Genomic DNA, 24,190 nt, shown 5'->3' on the forward strand with positions numbered 1-24,190 from the left:
ATCTGTTTGAAATGACATTTGTCATACAATGAAGAGAGATTAAGATTAAATTTTTGAGACATTTCTGTTTAAAAAATGGTATTTGGTCTTTCCACTGAATAACTCTACGCTCTAAAATGGCTTTGAGATAATAAAAAGCCAAATGGAACCCAACATAAAAATTTTCTTTGAAATACAGTAATATTGAGCTCATGTCTGCTATACATTTTTACTATAAACATGTATTTTGCTTCTGGACTACTTCACACTGCAGAAGCAAATTGTGCTGAAAAAAACTGAATTGATACATACATACAGCTTAGATTATCATTAATTGCTCATTCAAATGAGAAAATGATGGACACTAATGTTCAGCAAAAACAATGAATACTTAGAGTAATGATTATAAAACAAAACAAATATTGTGTGTAAATTGTTTTAATAATCACATAATTTATGCTTTGCACTTTAAGTTGTGATCTTTCGAATTACTAAATGGACTCAAATCATGGACTCAAGCTTAAATTATAAAGTTTATAAATGTTTTTAAAAAACAAGCATTCTATGTTTTATTTTACATTTCATTCTACGTTTCAATTTACACTATTTGTTAGAAAGAAAACAAGTTTTTTTAAAACATACAGCAACATGATTGTAATTTTTTTACATTCCACAGAAGAGACTCAATTAAAAAAACAGTAATTAAAAAAACCAAAAAGTGCAATTAACTGTGATTAACAAGTTTATTATTTTATAGATTCAAGCACTAAACAGTTATATGACCTTTGGAAATAGGAAACAAAATTATTTGCTCAAATACGTAGTTAAAAATGCAAAGTCCTTGATATTTACTTGAAAATCAAATTTTATTTCATAAAATAATACACCTGAAAAGTCATAAGATACCAGTTCAAAAACCAACCAGTTATGAAAATTTAGTCAACACTGTCTTTGCAATATTTAAGTCTCAGGCACCCTCCAGTGTCTAGAGAAGAAACTACACAACTGAGCAAGCATTTGAAGAAAAAAAACCATGAACAAGTATTCCTGTAAAGACAGAAGCTCCCTGCATCATTTACAATAATTGCATGTAACCCTGTATCAGTGATATGACACAGCATGATGTAAAAAGTATTATAAAATTGTATTTCATGGATTTCTACGTGGTTTAAGAGGGATCCCTAAGCACACTACTTAGAAAAATACATCTACAAAAGCATTTCTTACAAAGTCTGGCATTGATAAGTATTCAAGTATTCCTCTGGGCAATGATCTCAATGTTCATTACAGCTTGTTTATAACTTTTCAAAGGAGTCTAAATGAATAGTTTATTTAGGTGGACCTATACTCATAGTAAGGAGGAGAACAAACAATGTGTGGAGAGGTAAAGCCAGATACAAATACTCCTCCTCCCACTGTATAATTAGTATCACACAAAACAGGAAGGTTACATGTATACAACCTTCTCTAAGAAAGTTCACTGATTTTATGCAAAAAACCCAAATGACTATTTTTTCCATTAGTATCTTTGTTCATACTAAAAGTAATAAATCCTAAGATGATTTTTGTACTAGACATTCAAATGGAAACACTTGTGACTACAGGATAGATGAATGCCAAATGAACAGACAGTGTTGTTAGTTAACCTTATTAAGTAAATCCACACAAACCTTACAGAAGTTGAATGAAAGCTAGAAACCACATGTTTTTCAATTGTGATTATACACAAACTAACATTAATTGTGGATTTCTCCCTTGCATGCTGTTCATACTTCCACAATCAAACAAAACTTTACATTCAATTTAAGTGGCAATGAGATAACATGTTTTGAAATGCATGTTAAGTAACTTGAAAATGGTTATATCCAGATTAAAGAAATCATCCTGACTTAGAAAACTCTTGTTTTATGTTTGTGTTCAGAATTATGGCTTCAAGTACCTTTTGATATAAGAATGCATGCATACTTCTGAATAAGGTTTTCACCCTCTTAGGTATACCCTTACCAGGACATGTACAAAACTGCTACGGCAACCCTGTACACTCAGGCCAGCTAATAGCTGATCCAGCTTCAGTTTCATATGGTTTAATTTTTTCCCCCTCACACTCAAAACCTCGTCTCTTATTTACTACATAACTTAGTTATGTTAGCTGCAGTCAGAGAAGCAAAAATTCATTACTTGTCATGTAGTAAAAAACTAACATTGGGTCACTACTTCAGTTCAGTATTAAGAGTTTTGTCAGAGAAAACAGCTGATGTAATTTTGCCCTAGTATAGCTGAAGAGATATTTTTAAAAACTGAATGAAACAATAAAAATATTGACTCTTAGAATCAAAATTAAAAATATTACAAGCAGACCTAGTCAGAGTGATGCAAAAAGAGGTAGGAAACATTTCAGAAGAGGGTACACAAGATAAATATATTTACACACACACACACAATTATATATATACATGTGAGAATAAAAACATTAAAAACCAGTCATTGCCCCCATAAAACTTACAACTGTGCTTAACTTGACATGTTGCAAATATTTACATTGACTTCAAAGAGAGCTGACCAAAATGTGCAAAACAAAGCATGACATTACATATTTCACAAAGTATGATAGACTTAAGTAAGTCACTCTATTCAGATTTTGGCTCTTTCTAAAAACTTTCTGCATGCTTTTAAATAGTGATATTCCTTTTTGCAATAGCTTCTCTGATTTGACGATCAAGTTCACTTACAATATGGTCTTCATGATTATAGACTCCTGTTCTCAACAGCGTATCCCTCTCTTCTATCAAACGAGATAGATAATCATCTGTATTCTCATTTAGTTTTCTACAATGAAGACTATCCACTCTACCAGCAGAATTCTCTCTAGCATCCTGCGATTTTTTTCTCTCTTCTTGTTGTTTCAGCCTGATATCAATAAAACAGAAAGAATTATAGACTATTAATCCCCAATTTGATTATCTTTGTATTAAGTCTTTATCTACTGAACTACTAAGTAAAATAAATAACTCTTTAAAGAGAGTAAAAAACTATTCTGTCTCTGGGGAAAACATCTGCAACTAAAAGAAATGTTAATATAAAACTTAAATATTACAAAACCTTTTGTATGTGTGTATGTAACTATGATGCTTGCTAGCAAGGCTTCTGCTTGGTAATGTAAACTGTACTCAAAAGGATTCAACATACAAAACAAGTGCAGACAGCTTCTGGAGGACAACATTAGATACACTGAAAATTTTACTGTATGTAAAGTAAGAATAAAATGTGCCTTTTTCTTTTCTTAACACAGCACCTATGCTTAGAACTGAAGGTTTAAAATAGAAAAAAATCTTGGTGCTGTACATCTATGACCTTAACAAAAAATAAACCAGTTATAGATAAATACAGAAAAGTTAAACATTAATTTTTCTGTACTGCTGTACTGTTGCACTTTACAAACATGCAATCTTTACCTAAGGGACACAAAACTGTGTTCTTTCACTGAACTGACAGCCAATTATAATCTTGACTTAATTGAATCTTCTGTTTTGAGACTGACAGCAAGAAAAAAGAAGGAAAGGGGACAGGTGGGGAGGAATCTTACAAATATTTTTTATACCTGTTAAGCTCATTTCTGATATCCTCCAGCTCTTGTCGGTCTGTCTTCCCAAGCTCTTTTTCTTCTGCTGCCAAATAGCGCAACCTCATGTGCTCGAGCTCTTGTTGCTGCTTTTTAAGGTGAGCCATTGCATTTTCTTGTTCACGCTGTGTGGGAAAGGGTGAAGACATAACTCAGTTGACTATATGATTACATGCAAGTGCTAATTATAGCGACAGAGCAGAACTTTAAGAATGAAGTCATGGCAATTACATCTCCAGGAGTATTAGAAATGCAGGAATTAACAGAATATCTTAGCTAGTGATACCTGTAATGCAGTAAGACCAGTGACTATCACCATCACAGTAAACCTGTCCAGGCTGGATCAAATGCAGCCCAATCACAGATATCTTCCCATTACCAAAATAGAAATAGTAATAGTAAATAGAAATAATTAGTAATAGAAATTACTAATGAACTCTCTTACTAACTCTGATTTAAGCTGGCAGACATAAAACTTACACTTCTGGAACTACTCAAGCTACTGAGATTTATTCCTTCACTATATGTTATATGAAATAATTTTTTTTTGAGAAAATAGAAGCTAAATAGCTGCAGGAAACTTGGATCATCAGCCCCATAGGGCCTACTACCAAAGCTTCAATAACTGCTTTTTGAAATTACACCTTGTTCTTGAAAAATAAGCCTTGGAAACAAACTTCTGGCAAGGTGTCCTTTCACATTTGTATAGCAGTATGTAAAATTTTAGATAACTTACTTTGATTTCATTAAATCCACAATCTATCCATTCTAAAAGTTTGCTTGGCTCTAATTTTTTAATCTCTATATAGATACTAAAAAAACTAATGTTTGAATCCATTACCACTTTGTGACACAAAAGTGGTTAAGTAAATATGGTCCTCTCTCCACTTGTTTTCCTCCCAGTCATTTTCCATATGACCTTGTGCACCGAGTACAGTCAGTCTTACACCCAGAATAAGACAGAAGACCTCAGGTAGTTAAAAAATTAACTTTAAATTTTTTAACTTTAAGTTTTAAATTAAAAACGTAAGTTAAAAAATAAGACAGGAAATTACACAAACATCCTGGACCTAGGCATATCATGAAGTACAAGTTTATCTTTGCAATTCTGACATTGCTTTCATCTGGAGTGTTTGATTATTAATACCATCAGTATTATATTTATTATGTGGTTAAAAAAAGTAATTTTTTGTTTGATATGTGTGAGCATATTATTTATACAGTCAACCTCACAATATTTGAAAGACTTTAATCAGGTAGTTTCCTGAATTCCAGCTGCCAGCATTTTAAACACTCACTGTTGATGACCAATAATGGGCAAGAAAATCTGGATTTCAGAAGGAACTGGTATTAAAAAAAGACTTTAACTGCTAATGTGAACAGACAATGCAATGGAGGAGTACTCAACAAGAAATCAACCCTAAAGACTCTGAAAACTTTGTTTTGATACTTAAATTCAATTCACCAGCCAGCCAAAGTGAGACAGGTTATAAATCTTGAAGAACATCGTGCTAAAGAGATATATACATAAAAAAAAAAAAAAAAGGAAGGAATCCTGCCAAAGAGTCTACAGCTGATAGATGACTGAAGCATAGAAAAAGCACTTGGTGAAGATAAGGCCATAGTCTTTCCTTCCCCATCAAGAATTCATTGCAGAAGGACATTCCCATGTGAGAGAAACACTTTTTTATGTGGGAAAGAGTTGAAGAACATTGTAATAAAACCTATTCTTCTTTAGTCTGAGAATAATCTACAAATATAGACAATAAATATTAAAACAAGCTACTACAGAGTGCTGGTATTTAGAATTTTCAAGAGTTATAAGGAAATTCAAACAAAAAGTTTTGACACTGACTGGAGGTTAGTCTTAATCCATCACCAAAAGTGGTGTTGACACCACAGGAGTAACTATTTTTCCATTTTTCATATTAGTCTTTCTTTAAACAGAGGCCTTAGAAATACCCAAAAAGTAAGTAGAACTTAACAACTTCCACAGTGGCCAAAGAGGTTGAAACCATAACAAAACTCAAACTTAACAGGGTGTATGGGTACACGAGGAAGAATGAATTTAGCTTTTAGGGAAAGGTCACTCTTCCCACTAGTCTTAAAAATCCAACCAAACACCACCCTAAAGAAACCTCCTACCAAACACAAAACTAAACAGTCACAGTGAAAAATACTCTCAGCTGATTCAGGGTTTAGAACACCTGAGAAAGGATAGCAATTGCTCATCTTCACAAGAGCAAGAAGGTAACAGAGGAATTCCACAAGAATCTACTCTTCAAAATATTCATAAATGAGGAAATCACTATGGAAGTTTGCTGCTGATAAAATGTAGTTCAGGGGAAAAAGCAAATGTGTAAAGAGGGAGACATTATGGAGACAAAAATGAAAAGGAAACAGGTATAGAATACATTTACTTATGTCTATTAAAGACAACAGCCTGAATGCAACTTCTGGCTCACGATGTACTTAACTGTCTGAGGGCTGCTGGATGCTGTTCAAAGATACCCAAGCTGCATTTCTAGACCTTGTGCATCTACTGCCAGACTGATACGTCACATCAGCTCACTAGCTGGATCTTCCCCACCCAATGAAAAGCATGTCTGAAACTCAAAACTAGGTATATGGCAACTAGAAACATGATTCAAGTTACTAAAAGAGTGGAAATTTATAAACTTAAGCAATATACCAAATCATGTGATGAGATCTCTTGATCACAGAAAGTTTTGAATGAAGCTAGACGTTTATGCTTGAAAAAAAAAATACTAAGTATAAAGCAGTACTGTTGAAGTATTTGAAAGAAGAGGCAGAGAGTAGGTTTTGTTGGGTTTTTCCTTAATACCACAATGGTATTCTCTGGTTCCCAAATACGCAGATGGACAACAGTACCCAGACAGTAAAGCCATATTTCAAGTATAAAGCAGGCTACAAAGAAGAATGGAATAAACAGGCTATGAGGAAGGATGGAATTATCATTACTATTTTGGTAGTTGTAATACTATTGTTTATTTTGCTAAATGCAGGTAGTAAGAAGAAAAATGCTGAGCATGATCTTGTCTTAAGCAAGTTGCTACAAAACCAGCTCAACTTCAGTTAACAGAACAAGTACACAGATTGACAGTCAATCTGATTACCTCAATTACATAGAATCTAGAAGTATGAGGGCAAACTAGTATTTACTTATTTTTGAGACCATCAGTCATTATTCTCAGTGTCCCCATTCAATTTCCTAAACCAAATCCTTTACAAAGTTAAGCAAATTAAAATACCACTGATTCAGGAAAAAAAAAAAAAAAAGTTGCGAATAACACCTTAACTCAAACATTAGACCTAAAATTTTAAGTATGTTAAATCTCCTTTGTGAAGTTCTATTTAGTCTCAAGGGATGAGCTGTTGACCTGTACATTTAGAACAAATCCAGAAGTTTCTAGTTATCTGTCTTTACAGGTAAGGAATCCAGTAGTTCAGTCTAGTGATTAGCTACTTCTCCTGATTAGACAACAGGTGTAACAAACTTAACTCAGACATCACTGAAGTAGATACACTACACCTGCATATCCAACTTGTGGTTTTCAAATTAATTTGTTTAATCCTGTCCTTCCGGTTGACATTATCTAACAGCAGTAAGAGTCTTGAAGAACTCCCAATAAATTATATAAGTACATCAGTTACAAGAAACTGATTCATCTATAGGAAAACCTTCTTTTTTACTGTGGAAGATAAGACTGACATTTTCCTCTTAGGTGATGTCAAAAATTTGACTCTTTTATACAAGAGAGGATTTTAAATTGCCATTATCTCTTTTACCAGTCTTTCAACTTATGCTGATTTGTAATATAAATCATATTGTAATAAACCATATTAGTTTCAGTCCAATTAATTTTTTTGCATATGAGATAAGGATTTATTTTAGAAAACTCCTTATTTGCAATTCAGTTTATCCATGCTTTCCTTGTCCCATTTTAAACTAGGGGTACTGTCATGGGAAGCTGGGGTATTAATCTAAGTCTGTCAAATTTGTGTATCTCAAAATTTCTATGCGAGAATTAATTTTGAAAGTATATTGTGCAAAAATTGACCAAAAACTAAATACTGCAAAACTAATGCAAAACAGAGTAGCATTTGTTAGTAGGACAGCAATACTTTCACATAAACACAAATCACCACATAGCTGTGACTACACTAAGTAGAAGCCTTCTAGTCCAGTCCTTCACTTTGTGAAGGTTATTACTCAGATCTGTGAGGGAAAATTCTGAATATGTTCTTCTACCTGCACTGCAGAAGAAAGGCATAACTGCATGCTGACCAGAAGCAGTGTGGGGGACCACAGGCTTCACATGATGCTGATGTGTTACTATTTGAGGCAGGGAAGTTCAATGATCCATTTCTGCTGTACAGCAATATGCTCACAATGTAAATCAGAGAGCAAAAAAGGCATTTTAGACTACATCAGAGGAGCGGTACACCTTAGAAGAAGTACATATACTTAAAGTTAAGAGAACAATGTCTGAAGCTCCATCACCAGGAAGAGGACACACTACTCCCAATGCTTTCATATTGATCAGACATTATTTAACAGGTTCGTCCTTTCTGCCCTCAATGAACAAGTTCATTTCAGAACCGTAACTTTTTAGGAATATCTTTAATAATGTTTAATTAAACCAAGAATAAGACAACAGAGAATGATGAAGCCAAGGAGAGATGAAGGAAAAGCAAGGCTTTTCTGCGGAATCCTTTGTTCATTTCCTGTTCCTTTCGATATTTTTCACTGGAGAAAAATTCTATCAAAAAAACCCAACAAACACAAAATGAACCAAAGCCAGTGTCACTAGTAAGCATGCTCTTTGGTAGGGATGATAATCCTAGATTTGTAGGGAAGCAAGATTAAATATAGTGCATGCTAAATTCTTATCTTCTCAATAGAGGAGGGAAACACCTTTATCAGTACATTTTGTCTCCATGCTAATGTTGGGTAGGAATTCCTTTCACGTAAGTGTGATTTGATATTCAATTTCATTACTAATATAATTGTGATGTAAACATGACAAATATTTGGCACTTACTTATTTGGGGTGTTGAGGAGAAAGTCCAGATTAATTTAAGTCACTGGAAGTCAAGAATTTTAGAAGCACACCATGCTATGGCCCTGCATAGCAACACTTAAGCACAATAATATTAAATTTAAAAAATAAAAATCAATTTGTTGGAGCAAGATTTTCCTATCATTCAGCTCATGACAGTCCAGCTTGGAAAACAGACACTAAAACAAGTGAGAAGGGATTCTTTCATGATGGATCCTGTGTGAAATTTACATTACACACATCATATTCTGTGATTTTCAAACATCTTTCTCAAACATTAGTCTTTGATTTCTTTAAAAAGTCAACAATTTGTAGGGTGCATAACAGAAAACTTGTTCTATGTATACCATTCATAGCAAAGCAAGAGAAACCCATTTCCTAATAATCCATCAATATAAGAAGATGGCAATGGATTTACAACAATTGGATAAGAAGGGAGTCATGCTCACTTTATATACAATTTTGTTACGATATGTTGAGGGACCATAAAAAGACTGTATTTTGTTATGGTGAGAGAGAAGGCAGGATTTCTTATTCATCTCAGTGATGAAACTGGTGTCACTTTATCGGACACTCAGGTATTAAATCCACTTTTTCCATGACAATGTAGTAATCTACTGAGCAACAAGCATCTTTCTTTTTAAATAGAGAAGGAGCAGATCTCCACTGTATAGTAGGACTTGAAATGTAGCAGAAGTCCAACATTTCTAAATCCCCTTGTAACGTCTTTATTTCATTCTGTGTATACTGGAAAACTAAGTTATAATTGAATAGTTATAATTGAGTACTTGGTATTCTTCAAGTGTATTTCAGTGTACACAAGTTTAAACATACATGCCGCATGCTGAAAATTCTCAGTCAAGACTTTCTGGCTAACTTTCCAAACTTCACTCCTATAATATATCCTAAAATAAGGAACCTTTCAGATTTATTCCCAACTGCTTATTCTACACAGTCAGGCTATTTTAAATCTCAATAAGAAGTACCAGAATTTTTGTTTCTAAATATTTTTCATTTTTAAATTTCATCTAAGGGAACATTCAGATTCATCAGCAGCTGGACTAAAGGAAACTTCATGAATAGAATATAAAACCTACCAGAAACTCTGAACATTTGGAAATATACCACACTTCACCATCACCCAACCATCAGCCGTTATCTCACAGAGAGAGCACAACAGATGAATCAAGATCATATCATATGAAAGAATATAATGAATGATCTCCGCAATATATATTAGTTGGTCCAGGTACCTTCTCTCCTGCACTACTTTCTCATCACTGCTAATCCTGCTATTCCTCTTGCTCATTTTCCTTCAGCCTCCCATACACCTCCTCCAATAAAACTCATCACCAATATTCCTTTCACTTATTAATTTCGTATTTTGCCATTCTCCTCCAAAAACAAAATAAAGCCATATCAAACAAATCTGCATTCTAGTATCAGATAATTTACTTCAAGGTTTTACTAAATTTCTTCACCAGTTTTCATCTCTAATGTAGTGCTTGAGAAATGGAATACTGTTTTAGAAGCTTGTACAGTGGAAATCTCAATCATACTTTGAAACTTATGATACTACAGATATATCAGCATTTAATAAAAATTAACCAATAATAAGAAGCCATCAAAATTTTAATTATAATCAGATCATTAAAGAATCCCTGTATGCCACCAGGTGCTTTAGTTAAGAGGCTCTTCAATCAAGGAAGCACAATCTTTATTTTGCCATAGCTGCCTATAAATCCAAAAGGGAGATGTAAACATACATACACTAGACTAAACAATGGCTAAATAGCAGCCACTATTCACTCTCCCACTCATACATACCATGCAAGTCTGTGGGAAAAACTTAGGATTGAAGCTAAGGAACTCAAGTAAAGTTTTCTGAAAATAACCCAGAGCTGACAAGTCAGTAGGAGGGCCTGGATGGTTTCAAGACACAGTTTTTAACCAAGATTTAGACTTTCAACTGTGGGGGTTTTTTGTGTGCGTGCGTGTCTTTTTATTTTTTTTAAACAAAGATTTACATCCTATCCTTGGCTAAATTACTTATAAATTAATCAAATTAATTACTGAGTGGATAAGCAAAATACTGGACAAGACAGAACGAATTGTCAGCCAGCCAATATGGTCTATGCTCTTTTAAACCAATACTTGAGTGCTGTAACACTCAATACACTTGTAATACTTAACAAGTCTGTAGGACACAAACATGCTAGAAAACCTATAAAAATACTTCTTCCAGAACAGTGGATGCACATACATTTAGAGATTTTGGCTATTCAGATCAAATCTGAGATTATCAACTGCTGAAAACGACATTTCTGCCAGTTTTGATTTTTGTTTTGATATGTTTCTTACACCGAGACAGGTACTAAATTTGGTATCTAAATTCTGTGTAAGCATGAATTCAATTTCATGTAAATGGTTTGGATTCCTCTAAGAAATAATGCTCACATAAGTAAAAAAAAAAAAATGTTGATCTCAAATGTGTAGTATTAAAATCAAAATTTTGAAAGAGTTTTTGAATTCTCCAGAAATTAGAACATTTACCTAGATGCACAGATATGTAACTAATTTGATGACATTTTTGTCTCCCTAATAGTTGAACAGGGCTATAACAAATGAAGTATTAATACAGACTTTTACTGAGTAACAGAGAAAATTAAGCTGGGTGAAATCTATTGTCACATAATTTTACAAACTGTTTAATTAACTTCAGTGTTTTCTAAGTACAGGTAAACATGATGTATGTGTGCCTTCACGTACTTCAGTAAAACTGGCACTGCGTTTAGCATGCAAAATCCTACCCCATGGAGAAGCTTAGATCATATTCTATTAACAGTCCCATACTTTAAGTTGTGTGCTGTGTCTCTCATATTCTGCAAATTATAAAACTATCCCAGATGTGTGCTAAGAACTAGTTCCAAAGTGAAAGAAAACTTTTTAATTAAGGAAACATTGACTTTTATGGTTGCAAATCAGAAGAGCATTTTACTAAATGCTTAGCCTGTAGATTATGCTTCTTTAATTCATAAATTGACTGCACCAGGTCACCTTTAAGTAATGGAAATCTCTGTTTAAACATTTTTTTGGCAATGGGCACAAAGCATTAGATCTCATTTCCAAGACTTACCAGCTGGGTTTTGTCATTAACATTTATTAACAATCTAAGATATGGCTTTCAGCATCTAATCCTCACTACACAAATGTTTTGTATAGTTCTCTAGAGAGCTTTGGTGTGACAAAATTACTGGCACAGATTACAGCCCTATGGCTATTCACCAGAGGCAATGCAAAATTAACATGGTACTAATCCAATTCAAACAAAAAATTAGTCAGACTATGAACAATTGCACAAATCATCTGAACTAAAGCAAGTCTAGAATTCCTTAAGCTGCAGTTTCCAAATTTATATTTAAAACACAGAATTTTTTTTTTAATCAGATTTGCTTTAACTTTTATTTGGCTCTTTAAAGTCACATAAAACCTTTGTCAATAGCCTAAGTACAGATGAAGCACAGGAGTGTAAAAACCACAAGAAACTACTTTGAAAGGGTTTGTTCTGCTGTAGAAATTTTAGGTAGCATAATTCACTGTACATGCCAACTTATTTCATAGTTCAGACTTTCATCACGAGGTTCAGTTGAAACCATCAACATACATTAATGAATTCAGATAATCAGGTCTATGGTAATGAAATTTGTAAGAACCCAATAATGATATAGTGATAGTGTTAGTGTGGCAAGTGACAATCTTTGCTTTTATTCTATAGGAATTTTAAAACATTGTAAATAATAATAGGCTGGATATTTCGTGACTGCTGAAGAAATCTTAGTCAGAGGGGTAGGATTATATTCTTCCTCCTATCACCTTCTCAAGCATAGACATTTCACAAGCTGGAGATGACTCTTTATCTCTCAGCAAAAAAAGTTTGAAGAATGCAAATGAAGGTTAGTTTTAACTTACTAATAATGTTTATGTGTGCATTGACTCTCTTCAAAGAGAAATACAGATTAAAGAAGCATTATAAATTAGAAGAATATGGGCTTCTTACTCTCCAAAACCTGAATATTCTATTAGTAGAAATTAAGTAGGTACCATAATATGTAAGACTATGTTCCTGCACTGTTCCTTAAGTGGGAAGTAGGTGTGAATACAGGCAATAAAAACCTTTCACTAAACTTGAATTCTGAAACTTTGTATTCACTTGTTCATGTCAAAGTTTGTTCATTAGTCAACTGGGATTAAAGATTTACTATTTGTTTGTCAGGGCCAATGGAAATGCTAGCTGTTCTTCAGCGCATCATTTAGCTAATGTGTACTGGAATTCATGGAAGACAGATGACAAAACACAACATGCAATACAGATTCAACAAGGCTGAAGCTGCTACCACTGCAAGTTTAAGCAGAGTAATTTCAAGTGAAAAGTATATAACCGTATCTATATAGATGCCACAGACACAAGAGCTCTGTTAAAACCCAGCAGTAAAATCTCACCTTTACTCACTTTCATTATACAATTTAAATACAGAAGTTATTAGGACTGTAACTGACCAAGATGGTTGGGATTGTGGCAAAATATTTTCCTGGAAGTGCTGATGCAGAATTACTTGGAATTAAATGAAACCTTTTATTTTTCTAATCACATCTGCTTTTAACTATTTCAGCCTTTGCAAGTCTGAGCCTTGGCCTTTCCAGAGCTCGAAGTTAAATACAAGCCAGTTTTGCTGTTCTCATTTTTTTTTAAAAGCATAGCTGAGAGCTTTACTTTGCAAAAACAAAATACAGTAATTAATGGTAATCCTAATAGCTTCCAACATGGCAATAGCTTGGTTGTCTCATATGACCAAAGAAAACCTGCATACCTGTTTTAACCTTGCAAGTTCTTTCAAAGCCCTTGTCCATTGTTGTTTGTAGTGCAGCTTTGACTTGGTAGCTGACTCTAACTTTCTTTCAAGTTCAACCTAAAAGCAATTAAAATCATATCAGCTGAAGCAATAACAGCAGTAACAATCACTGAAAGATGTATATATACAAAGGGTCTGGTTTAAGAAAAGTGTTTATGTAGCGTAATATACAACATCATCTAAAGCTGTTATACAATATAACATAAATATTATGGCACAAGAACATTTTCTTGTTTAAAATATAACCTTGTTTTTATTGGATAGCCGTCTACACAAAAAGAAAAAGATTAATTTTTAGCACTAAATCTGCTGATATAACCTTTAAATTTAAGATTCTCAAATCAGCCATCCCCTCATCCCTTTTTTATTCAAAGTAAAGTTATAAACACTAATTTCACAAAAATGCTGATGGATAGATCTCTCTTAAAAAGGTACATAGACTTTTTTAGTTTGCTGAAGGAAGATATGTCCTACATTCTTTTCTCTGAAATACCCATCTGCTCAAACCATTCTTCAAAATCTCTGTATCTAGTGTAAACCTTTGATCTTATTAACTACACAAATCTTTAAAAGTTTTTACCACCGAAAAATTCATTTTATCATCTGTGCAAAAATAATTTTGTATTAAAAGACAAATGAAAATATTTATGAAGCACAAAAAACACAATAAAAAAATAAAGTATTTATGTCTGATGAAGTGATTTTTTAATCTGACAAAAATTATTTTCATTAAAATTGTGAAGATCATAAAGCACCAATTCATTTAATTCATCTAACAAAACTAGGAAATCTAAAAAGATTTAATGTAAGAGCTTAAAAAGTCTGTAGAAACACAAAAATATTTTGCATCGGTCGCTTTTATTATTAGAAGCTATTAAAGAATACAGTAAGATACAGACTAGCCATATTACTGAGAATATTTTGTGCCAAGAAGCCAGGCCCAAGTTTTTTCAGCTTATTTCACCAATAATTTTATTCAAGTCTCTCAATAATTCTGAGCATTCAATGCCCATATCTGTGGTTTTAATTAAATTCTCTACTGTTGGAATATACGGCTTTTAAGAAAATCAACTTATGACAGAGATTCCATCTTACTGATAAGTAACAAAATCTCTTTTCAGAAATACTTAATTATGAAAATGCACATAATGGAAAACCAGTTTAAATTAATCATCAGTCATCTTTCTTTAATTTTTTTAAACAGAATGTTCAGAGACCCCATCATAAATCATTATTTAAATATATAGGTTAGGGTTTTCTCCTGCTTTAGCCTCTAACATTATTGCTTCCTCTATAGAAATAAGGCCACTGTTGACCTTATTTGTGTCTGAATATTGAAACTCCAAAGAAATTATTGGAAGAAGTGAAGATAAATTAACCATTTCATCACACAGTATTATCCTACATACCCTTTATCAGTGAACACACCATTGTGATAATTGTGATAATTTTTAAGTAGTAGAAAAATCCAATATACCTTTTCTAAAGTGAGAAGATTTATTTCTGATTGTAGCTGGATTTCTGGTTTGCTACTTTGCTGTTCTTTGTATTGCTGGAACTCCTTCTCCAAAGTCTTATGCTTATTTTCTGCTTCATAAAGCTACATTAAAGAAACCAAGATGCAAGTTAGCAGAAAAGTCCATTCTCAGAAAAATAATTAGATTACAGAATTTAAGTTACTCCCTGGAACAAACATTTTACTGTCAATTATTTGATATAAAACAGATACTGAAAGTTACATTCATAATTAATGATTTCTTGACGATGGCACACAGCAATGTTTTAATAGAAAGAGTTTTTAAGAGGATCTTTGCTCAGTACTAGAAAGAAAAAAACAAGTCTGTCCTCATAAATGTAAGATTAAGATTTATGCACGTTTTTGTTCACATTTCTAAAACAACTTGCAGAAGAAATACACAAAGCATAATACTAAGATCTGTACATCTTTTAAAGAAAGCCAGTGTTATCTACTATAGGAAGTTTTATTACTTACTCAATTTCACAGCACAACTTCTTTAGGAATGTCTGCAAAAGGAAACGACTGATACTTCGTACAGCCAAATGATTTAGAAGAAAGGCTGAAGCAGAAAGGCTTCAGCGACTAATGACTTAATGCTGAGTACCTCTGCCCTCACAGTATACTCCATGGTTTCAAGAAGATTTTTATAAAGAGAGTGCTTTGCTTTTTACACACAATGGGTAATTTGAAAAATGATGCTGATACACAATTGCTTGCTACAGAGAAAGTAAGGAAGTCAAACATTAAACAGCATTTTTTTATAGTATCTTAAAAGTACTAAGAACTTTTTGTAATTTTTTTTTCTTCTGTTAAATATTATTCAGCTATAAATACCTTAATACACCTGATGGAACTGAAGTATTCCATACTGAATATGATCCCACATGCTGATCTTATATTTATGTACATTTAGATAATGCAGTATTTCCATGAATTGTATCCAAAAGTTTAAATACTAGGTGAAAATTCTTTAGAGACCTCATTTCTGTTTCAAAGAAAACAATTTCTACTAGTACAACAATATTTTAATTCTTTGGATCTTCTGATTGGGTCACCTCTATTTTTCACCCAAATTTCTGCTTCTTGCATTTATAATTGTTACAGAATGGATGTAAGAAAGCAAAGATATTTCCTAGGGAGCCATACAAAAACAGAGTTTGCTGCCATTGTTTTTCTCAGAGAACTACAATATCCTATTGAACTTGAATTGCTCCTGAATTGCTGTTTAACACCTTTCATTTTTACCCATTTATTTTTAAAGCAGACATACAGACATGATACCCAAAGACAATAACTGATTTCTTTTTATTACTAGAAATATCTCTAGAACTTCTACAACAATGTTTAATTTCTTGTTTGGTTCTGGAAATGCTTTTAAGAGCTGAATTTCTCACGAGAACTCAGAACTGTAGACATGCTAGAAATGAGGAAACTATAAAAATTCCACAAATAAAGCACAGCTTCCATATTCAGAAAGTAAGGCTGGATGTTTCTAGGATCTTCCCTTCTACATAGTGGGGCTTACCTCAAAACAAGTTGAATTCTAGAGATCTCTAATGTCTAAGTGTGGAAATTATGTATTGACAAATCCCTTTAAAAAGTATGGAATATAATCACTTATTCCAGAACATTCCATGTTAAAAAACAGCAACACAAAAAAAGCTACACAAACAAAAAACTCCACACCCAAAAAGGTCTTAAAAAAAGAAAGTCATCTGGCAGCAACAGAAACTTTCTGTTTGTGCACATTACAAAGAGGAGGGTCCTACAGTGTAACTCCAAAGAAAGCAAACAAAACCCCACCCCCAACAAAGCAAAAGAAAAAAGCCTGTCTCATGCACAATATGTGGCAAAAACCACCACACAGTGAAGCATAGCAGGAACAGCACAGAGGAAGACAGCCAGGATGCTCTGGAAAAAATGGCCTTCATACAAAACAAGAGAAAACATAGTGTTTGGAATAGAGACAGTATGACAGCCTATGCAATCAGAAATGGTATGTTGCACAGGCACTAAAGGATTCTTCATAATTATTAGAAAATATGCTTAAAATAAATTAAGATTTAAATATAAAAGACATAATTAAGTTTTAGAACTCACTGCCATAGAATGTTGCAATACTAAATTCTTTTTGAAAGTAATCATATGAGATCATGAAGAAAACTTTCATTGACAGCTAGTAAGTATGAAACTGACTTTGGCCAGGAGTACATATAACCCTTGATGGTATTGCTGGATATACAAAAATTGCATTTGTTCGTAGTCTTGCTTCCTATTTTCTTATCCTGTAAATCCAGCCAGTGCTGCACCATAATACTGAGCTAAATGATCTTTGGTCTGACAACTGTATGTCTGTTCTGAGTAAGAAAAAAAAAATAGTGATGGTGATGTTTTATTTAGAAAAGGTCAGTTGAAGCTAAAAATGGTCAGTGGGAGCTGAAAGAATGAATATGAAATAAGAACATTAGCTGGTGGCATTTGGCCACTTGAGCAAGAAGAACTACCAGCTGTCTCGTCTGGACTCATAGCTGCCAACAACACATAAAATACAAAAGTAATCCACTTATCACTTTGAAGAGGACTGCATTCTGCAGTTTGAAACTGTTCATCTCAATTCAGTGACTGCTCAAGTAGAATAGTCAAAATGAGTATCTTTGAGGTTAGCAATGTTTTTGTATTAACTAAATTTTTTAAGAGTACACTGTACTGTGGTTAGCATATGCTAACAAGAAAGGAGGCCAAGAAAGGAGAAACGTTAATATCGGTTTTTCATAGGAACTAAAAAACTCACAAAAATCTATCACAACTCTTCCAAAGTACAAAAATATGGCTTTGGCTGACGCAGTTCTATAAACAGAAAAAGCTAATATGAGATTATCACTATCACATATCAGACATTAAAAACACCAAAGCAAGTAATTAATCTACATAAACAAAGTATTTCTCAGAACACTTAGGAATTAGTAAGATTTAATGTACTCAACAACAAATTGAGTGTCTACTGCTGTAACTGCTAGAAAAAAGGTAAGTACTAACTTTTACAGTTTAACTGTCAGGAAAAATTATCTAGACTATCCTTGCTGTTAGTGCCAAAGTTAGCTTACAGGACAACAGAACATGGTCTAAATTTTCTGTTTAGAAAGTACTACTCTCAGAAAAGAAAACTGCAATAACAAGAGTTTTCCCCTGTGTTCCAATAACGATAATAGTAATACTCTTTTGCAACAGAAGAATTTTGCATAGTCAAACTACTTAGATGTTAATTGTCAACATTTTTTTAAGTTACTGAAATGTATTGCTGTTCAGGTTCTTCATGTAATGTATGCTGTTAAATGAAACCTGATTTCAATGCTGAAATACTAATTACGAACACCACACTGCAAACTGGCCATGCAACTGAGCAAGAACAACATGGATGGATCTCAGCACAGCTCCCCAATTTAAATAAAATGTTTGTTACGAAGTTGCCAGAATACAGTTACCTCCAAACCACTGCTTAACTTAGAATACTTAGAAAAACGCTCACTTTCATTAGACAACATAAGTGTACTTGCCTGCTGATGTAAGCGAAGCTTGTCTTCTTCCAGTTGTTTGATTTTTGACCTTTCTAGCTCTAGCTGGTGTGCACATTCCTCTCTGGCTCGACGCACAGAATCCTGAAGCACCTGCAGATTTCTTTCATGCTCTGCTTGCAGCTCCTTCTTTACTCTTTGAAGCTTAAAAAGAGAGACATATTTCTATTCATCCGTAGGAGTGAGAGCTTCACTTGAAAAGTCTCTTATAACTTACTGCTATTCATGACAGAAAAATTAATTTCTGAAATTAAACAATAAAATTCCCATTGTCCAAGTGTTCATTATATATTATATTAATGAATTTCAATTTAACTAACAAACAATCTGTCAATTATCATATTTATTATATTATGTACTATATTAGGTACTATATTATATACTATACAAATATAACCTTGCTTGACTGCTGTAAAAACAGAGCTCTCTGGAGCTCTTCTGTACACTCTACATGATTCTAGATGATTGCTCAAGGCAGATTTTACATCCACCTTCCTACCACAAAGTGAAAAGCTAAATACTCCAATTCACCGCAGAGACTGTGAAAGCCACAGCTACAGCAAAGATGTCTTTAGGTCAGTGAGACTGCACTGTTCAAACTGAGCATATTGAGATAATTTCTCTTCAAGCTTAACAGAAGAATAATCCTTTACATGTTTGAACTTTGTGGAAAGATGCTACTGTCCCAGATAACTGCCAGCTGAATAGAAACTTCTCCAATGGCACATATCTCAAACTGTGTTAATTGCTAACTGAACATATCAAAACTATTCTAAAAACATTAAAACTACATCATTTTGAACCAGATGTTTTTTGAATCAACTGATTTTTATCATCTCTACCTCTCAGGTCAGAATCTCATTAAACTTTGAGGAAGTTTTCAGAGAAATATACATGACATTCAAAATAACTACTACTCAGACTGAAATGCACTTGACCAAACCTGACCACCAGATTTTTTGCACAGATGCTAAAGTCAAGACACTATTTACAGCACAAACTGCATCTTGAGGCACAGATAGCATGGGTACTGAATAGGTCAAAGGCTCAGCCAGCCAATTTCTGTGTTGGGAGTTCTCAATTTTGTTACAAGCACAGAAGGGATTAGTAGGCTAGAAAAATTAATCTGAGTTACAAGGAGGAAAGAGAAAGTTTGTTGGACAGCTAAAAACACCACAGTATTTTACCTATGTAATTTTGAGTTTGTTCTGAAATACAAGAATAGGCAGTTTATTTTCTCTTTTCATATCACCAGCACCCCTGAAGTCACACCCCACTTCTTCAGATTGAGGGTGTTCAGTACAGTGGTAGTTACTGGTTTCTCCTTCATTGGAGAATGAAGGAGACTCTGACACTATTTAAAAATAAGTAGGAAAATGTTGGATAACAAAACCTGAAGTTTCTCCCAGATCTCCTTGTCACTGTCTCCTATTTCAACATTTAATCTAGCAATTACCTTTTGAAGTGAGGCACTCTTGTGTATGTGGACAATACTCACCTGACAGTGCTAAACTTAAAACTGTATGCTAATGTTACATAAATGTCTGCACTGGCATTAATTCTGTCAAGAATAGAAGGTTTGCAGCTCTGTAATTCTAGAAACCTATTTAAAAGTTCACTGAATTTCTATTTCAACAAAAAACTGTAGCTGCACCAAAACTTGGCTTAATTACTCGTGGTCCTCTACATACCACGGTGAATGTGGCTATTTAATATCTTTTATACAGAGCACAGTTGTCACTAAGTGGAAACTCGAACCTTATAGAAGTAGCTAATGCAATTACATTGTTTAATACAACCAGTTTTTACCTCTGATTCAGCACTAAAAAGCTGTCGCTCTCGCTTATCCAGATCTCTCAGGGTTTTCTGAAGTTGTTCTTCCAAAACATTATATTCTGCTACCTAGACAAAGGAGGGGGAAAAAACAAATTATTGATAGTTTTCATTCAGAAATTTCCACGTAAAACAAATCTCCAGCTCATAAGAACTTGAAATGGAGAATCCTCCCAACTCAGTATAGGTTAATGGGTTGCCATGCACAGCCAGGCTGTAGAAGACAACTAAAATGCAATTAAAGAGGTCCCATATACAGCAAGCTAACCTGAGGAAATTTCTAACAAATGTTCTATGATTAAAAACTGCTTTAAATTCTTTTGCACTGTTGTAGCCTAAATGCATGCATATCAATAGTAGCAAAGCCTAATCACAGACCCTTGTTTACACGTTACCAAATACTTTGCTATATTTATAACAATTTAGATTTTCTGCAAGTATAAGGAGGAATTTCCTTACCTTTTTCTTCACTAATGCCTCTCTCTCTCTATCTCTTTTCTTCCATTCCTCTGCAAGTGCTTGCATATGGACCATTTCCTTCTTTTTAAGCTTTTAGAGAAAAAAATAAACAAAACCCACAAACCAGATCAAAATTGTTAGAAGTGCACTTTTAGAGTACCAGCAGACCTAAGTCTTGAAGCAAAAGTTTTGTATGCTGACTTGTATAGCTCAATATATGATTCTGATAGTGAAAGATTTCTTACACTATAGTACAAAATGCAAAGTAAATGCATGTTTGAGAAAAATATCCAGATGTACTACATTTTCATTATCTTTCAAAAAGAATCATGTAAACAAAACCACCTAGAATGACTTCAAGAGTAGACAGCTAATGTTTTTTGAGATGCTACTAAAGAAATACAGAATTAATATTTAACATCAATAGTTTGAATCTTGAATCTATTGTACATTTTATAAAGAGTAATGGGAAATCGTGATGATGGTATTCTGCAGTTCAAACACAGCACCTTCTTTACTCACTTAAAAATTAAATCTTCCTTAAGAGCATGGAATTTGTGGATGGAGTAGTTTACATCCAAAGTTTTAATATTAGCGTTTAATATTATTATGAGTAAAATTTAGTTCTTGAATCAGTTAAATAAAATACAATTAATATTATTTTCTGAACCAATTCTGCTAAACCTTCCCCGGTAATTTACCACGTAATTTACGTATGTTGGAGGTTAGGTTTCCTTTCTTTTGTTCCTTCTTACCTATAGAATTTTTCCCATACGTTGCTAGGAAACACTAACTACTAGTTACTTAAGAAAGCAAAGAATGGGCTAAGCTCACGAGAGCAGGGCATCTGGTTGCACTTCTTTCATCCGGGGGGGTTTATCTCGGAGGGACAGGGATACCGTGAGAATTGGGCAGGTAAAGGAGCAGGGGCAGCTGCTGGCATTTCGGTTTCAGAGGACAGGCAAGCTGTTGCTTACTGTGGGAAGAATTCACGGTCACCGCAGAAGCCCCGTCCTGTACTGCCTTCCCAGGGTGAGCCTTTTGCTCGTGAGTGCAGCCGTTGGACTGGGACCTCATTATCACCCAGTCTCACTAAAAGAGGGACCCACCCCCATCTGCTCGGCTGCCCGGGATCCTGAGCTCGCCTCCCCCTGCCCTGCTCAGAGCTGGGCCGCCACTGTCCCACTCCCTCTGCTTCTCCAGCACTGCTCTGGGTTTCGCTGCACTGCAACCCCGCAGACCCGCATCCCCTGCCTGCCGAGACATGCTGCGGGCCCAGCTCGCTGCTCCCGAGAGTCCTGCAGGGGCTCGGCACCCCAGGGCTTTGTGAAGCGAAGCCTCTGTCCCACCCCCTCCCGTCTGGGCCGGGCCGCCATTGTTGCCCCCGCCCCCGCCACAGCGCCCCCTGGCGGCCCGGAGGAATCCCCGCCCCGCCCCTTCCGGCGGGAGCAGCAGCGCCCCCTGGCGGCCGTGCCCGGAACTGCAGTGAGGGGAGAGCGCCTGCGGCCGGAGCGGTGCCGGGGCTGCTCTGCTCGGGAATAATTCCAGAGCTGCTGCTGCTTGTTTGCTTAGTCAGACACACTGGTGAGGAACTGTGCCTGACAGACCCTTCATTCATTCCATCATTATAATAATTCACAGGGAAGGGGTTTGCATTTTCCATTCCAAGGAAGGCTCCTGCCTTCCTCAGCAGACTCCTGTCTTTCAGACCAAGACAAGATAATAAAAAAGTAAAAACCTGATTTTCAAAAAGGTCTTCTTGCATTTCCTTCCACATTTCTAACTCTAGTGCTGCTTTGTATTCCAGAGTTTCTCGAGGTTCTGGATTGTCTTGGGCACAGTGAGGCTGAGTGTGAGGGACATGCCGTTGTCGACCAGCACCTACATCCTGATATAATAAGAGCAGATTTTTCATTGGAACCTCAACGTTTCAAAGACATGTTCAAAGGAAAAAGAAAAGATTTATATAAAATTTACTTGAGAAGACTCTGACACCATAACTTCTTGCACTTTGACAAGTCCATAGTCTTCCAAGGTGATGGCATACGAAAGCTCTGCTATTCTGCTGCCTGACCTATAAATAGCATTAGAATGTTATATTAATTGAAACTGTCTAAAGATACAGAAAGAGAATTTTAAGACAACACACAAAACAGCAAATCTAAAGTCATTCTGTGCAAGCTTAGAATCTCTAAACAGTTGCCTATGTGAGAGCACAAATATGCTCTTAAATCTTTTTAGTGACAGAATTGTTCATATACAGGCATTGCTGCTGACTTCAATTTAAGATACTCATTACATTTCCTTAGTTTTCCTTGTTTGGACTTTAACAGCAACCTTCCAGTTATCCACAATATTAGTAATTTGCATATCCTTTGTGGTAAAACATCCTTGGATTACTGAAAACCACATGTCTGGAAGCTTCAGCACAGGGAACTGGCAACTTCAAATCACTTAGAGGTTAAAATATCTACCTGCCCTTGTACAGTGAAACAATGCCTAGATAACAGATATTTTAATAATTAATTTTAAAGTAGTGTTTTCTGCTTAAGAACAGTTTGTTTCTAACTGCCTTGTCTCTAATCAAGTCAAAATGTAGCAAACAAAGCCAATCTTTTGCACAGAAAGGTATTAAGAGAAGGAACACACAGAAGTCTGTAACTAGAAATTATATTAAGTCTCACATCAAAGTTCACTACAGTGTAGACCTTGGTCAACATAGAACCTCACATTTCAGTGATAACCACTGAGGTAAGGCAAATTACATAATCACTTGTCACCTGGAAGCTGCAGAATGTATCAAGCAATAAGATGCTGAATGAATTAACTACTGCTGTATTTTTAACAGAAATTCACTTTCAGCAAATATAGACAACACTAAAATGCTTTTTACAAGGTGCAGCTTTCTACAGTTATTTTTGAAGGAAAACAAAAAAGCTTGTGCTTCACCTAAGTTAAAATAAATAGCTGCAATAAATTCTTACAACTTTCCATCAGCCACTGACTAAAAAAGAAAACAAGATTCATGTTAGCAGACTTGAGAAATCTGAGTAATTGATTCAACAAGTCTGTTGAACACACCAGTGTAATAAGAAAGTTACACTAACAAGAGCAAGGATAAGAAAAGATCAGCACAGCATAATGCAGACCTGATTACATTTTGAGAATGCCATCTAGTGGTTATGTTTTGTGCAAAACCAGGTTTCATTTAACAA

The 24,190-nt window shown here is 34.6% G+C and overlaps 1 protein-coding gene across 1 annotated transcript in view; it reads right to left on the reverse strand.

The window, feature by feature from the left end:
* Nucleotides 1–698: 698 nt before the first annotated feature.
* The window catches only part of CEP120 (centrosomal protein 120), a 39,575-nt gene continuing 16,083 nt past the window's right edge, over nucleotides 699–24,190 (reverse strand). Inside the window, exons 13-21 of the mRNA XM_005528116.3 lie at nucleotides 22,953–23,049; nucleotides 22,714–22,863; nucleotides 20,976–21,065; nucleotides 20,493–20,585; nucleotides 18,666–18,827; nucleotides 15,070–15,192; nucleotides 13,551–13,649; nucleotides 3,578–3,723; nucleotides 699–2,886 (exon numbers count right to left, since the gene is read on the reverse strand). Coding sequence (XP_005528173.2) covers nucleotides 2,649–2,886; nucleotides 3,578–3,723; nucleotides 13,551–13,649; nucleotides 15,070–15,192; nucleotides 18,666–18,827; nucleotides 20,493–20,585; nucleotides 20,976–21,065; nucleotides 22,714–22,863; nucleotides 22,953–23,049 — 1,198 coding nt within the window. The 3' untranslated portion in view covers nucleotides 699–2,648. The remainder of the gene's footprint in view (nucleotides 2,887–3,577; nucleotides 3,724–13,550; nucleotides 13,650–15,069; nucleotides 15,193–18,665; nucleotides 18,828–20,492; nucleotides 20,586–20,975; nucleotides 21,066–22,713; nucleotides 22,864–22,952; nucleotides 23,050–24,190) is intronic.

This window comes from Pseudopodoces humilis, chromosome 4, assembly GCF_049639895.1.
Source record: "Pseudopodoces humilis isolate 2021_Gansu_Grassland_sample_001 chromosome 4, ASM4963989v1, whole genome shotgun sequence".
Classification (NCBI taxonomy): domain Eukaryota; kingdom Metazoa; phylum Chordata; class Aves; order Passeriformes; family Paridae; genus Pseudopodoces; species Pseudopodoces humilis.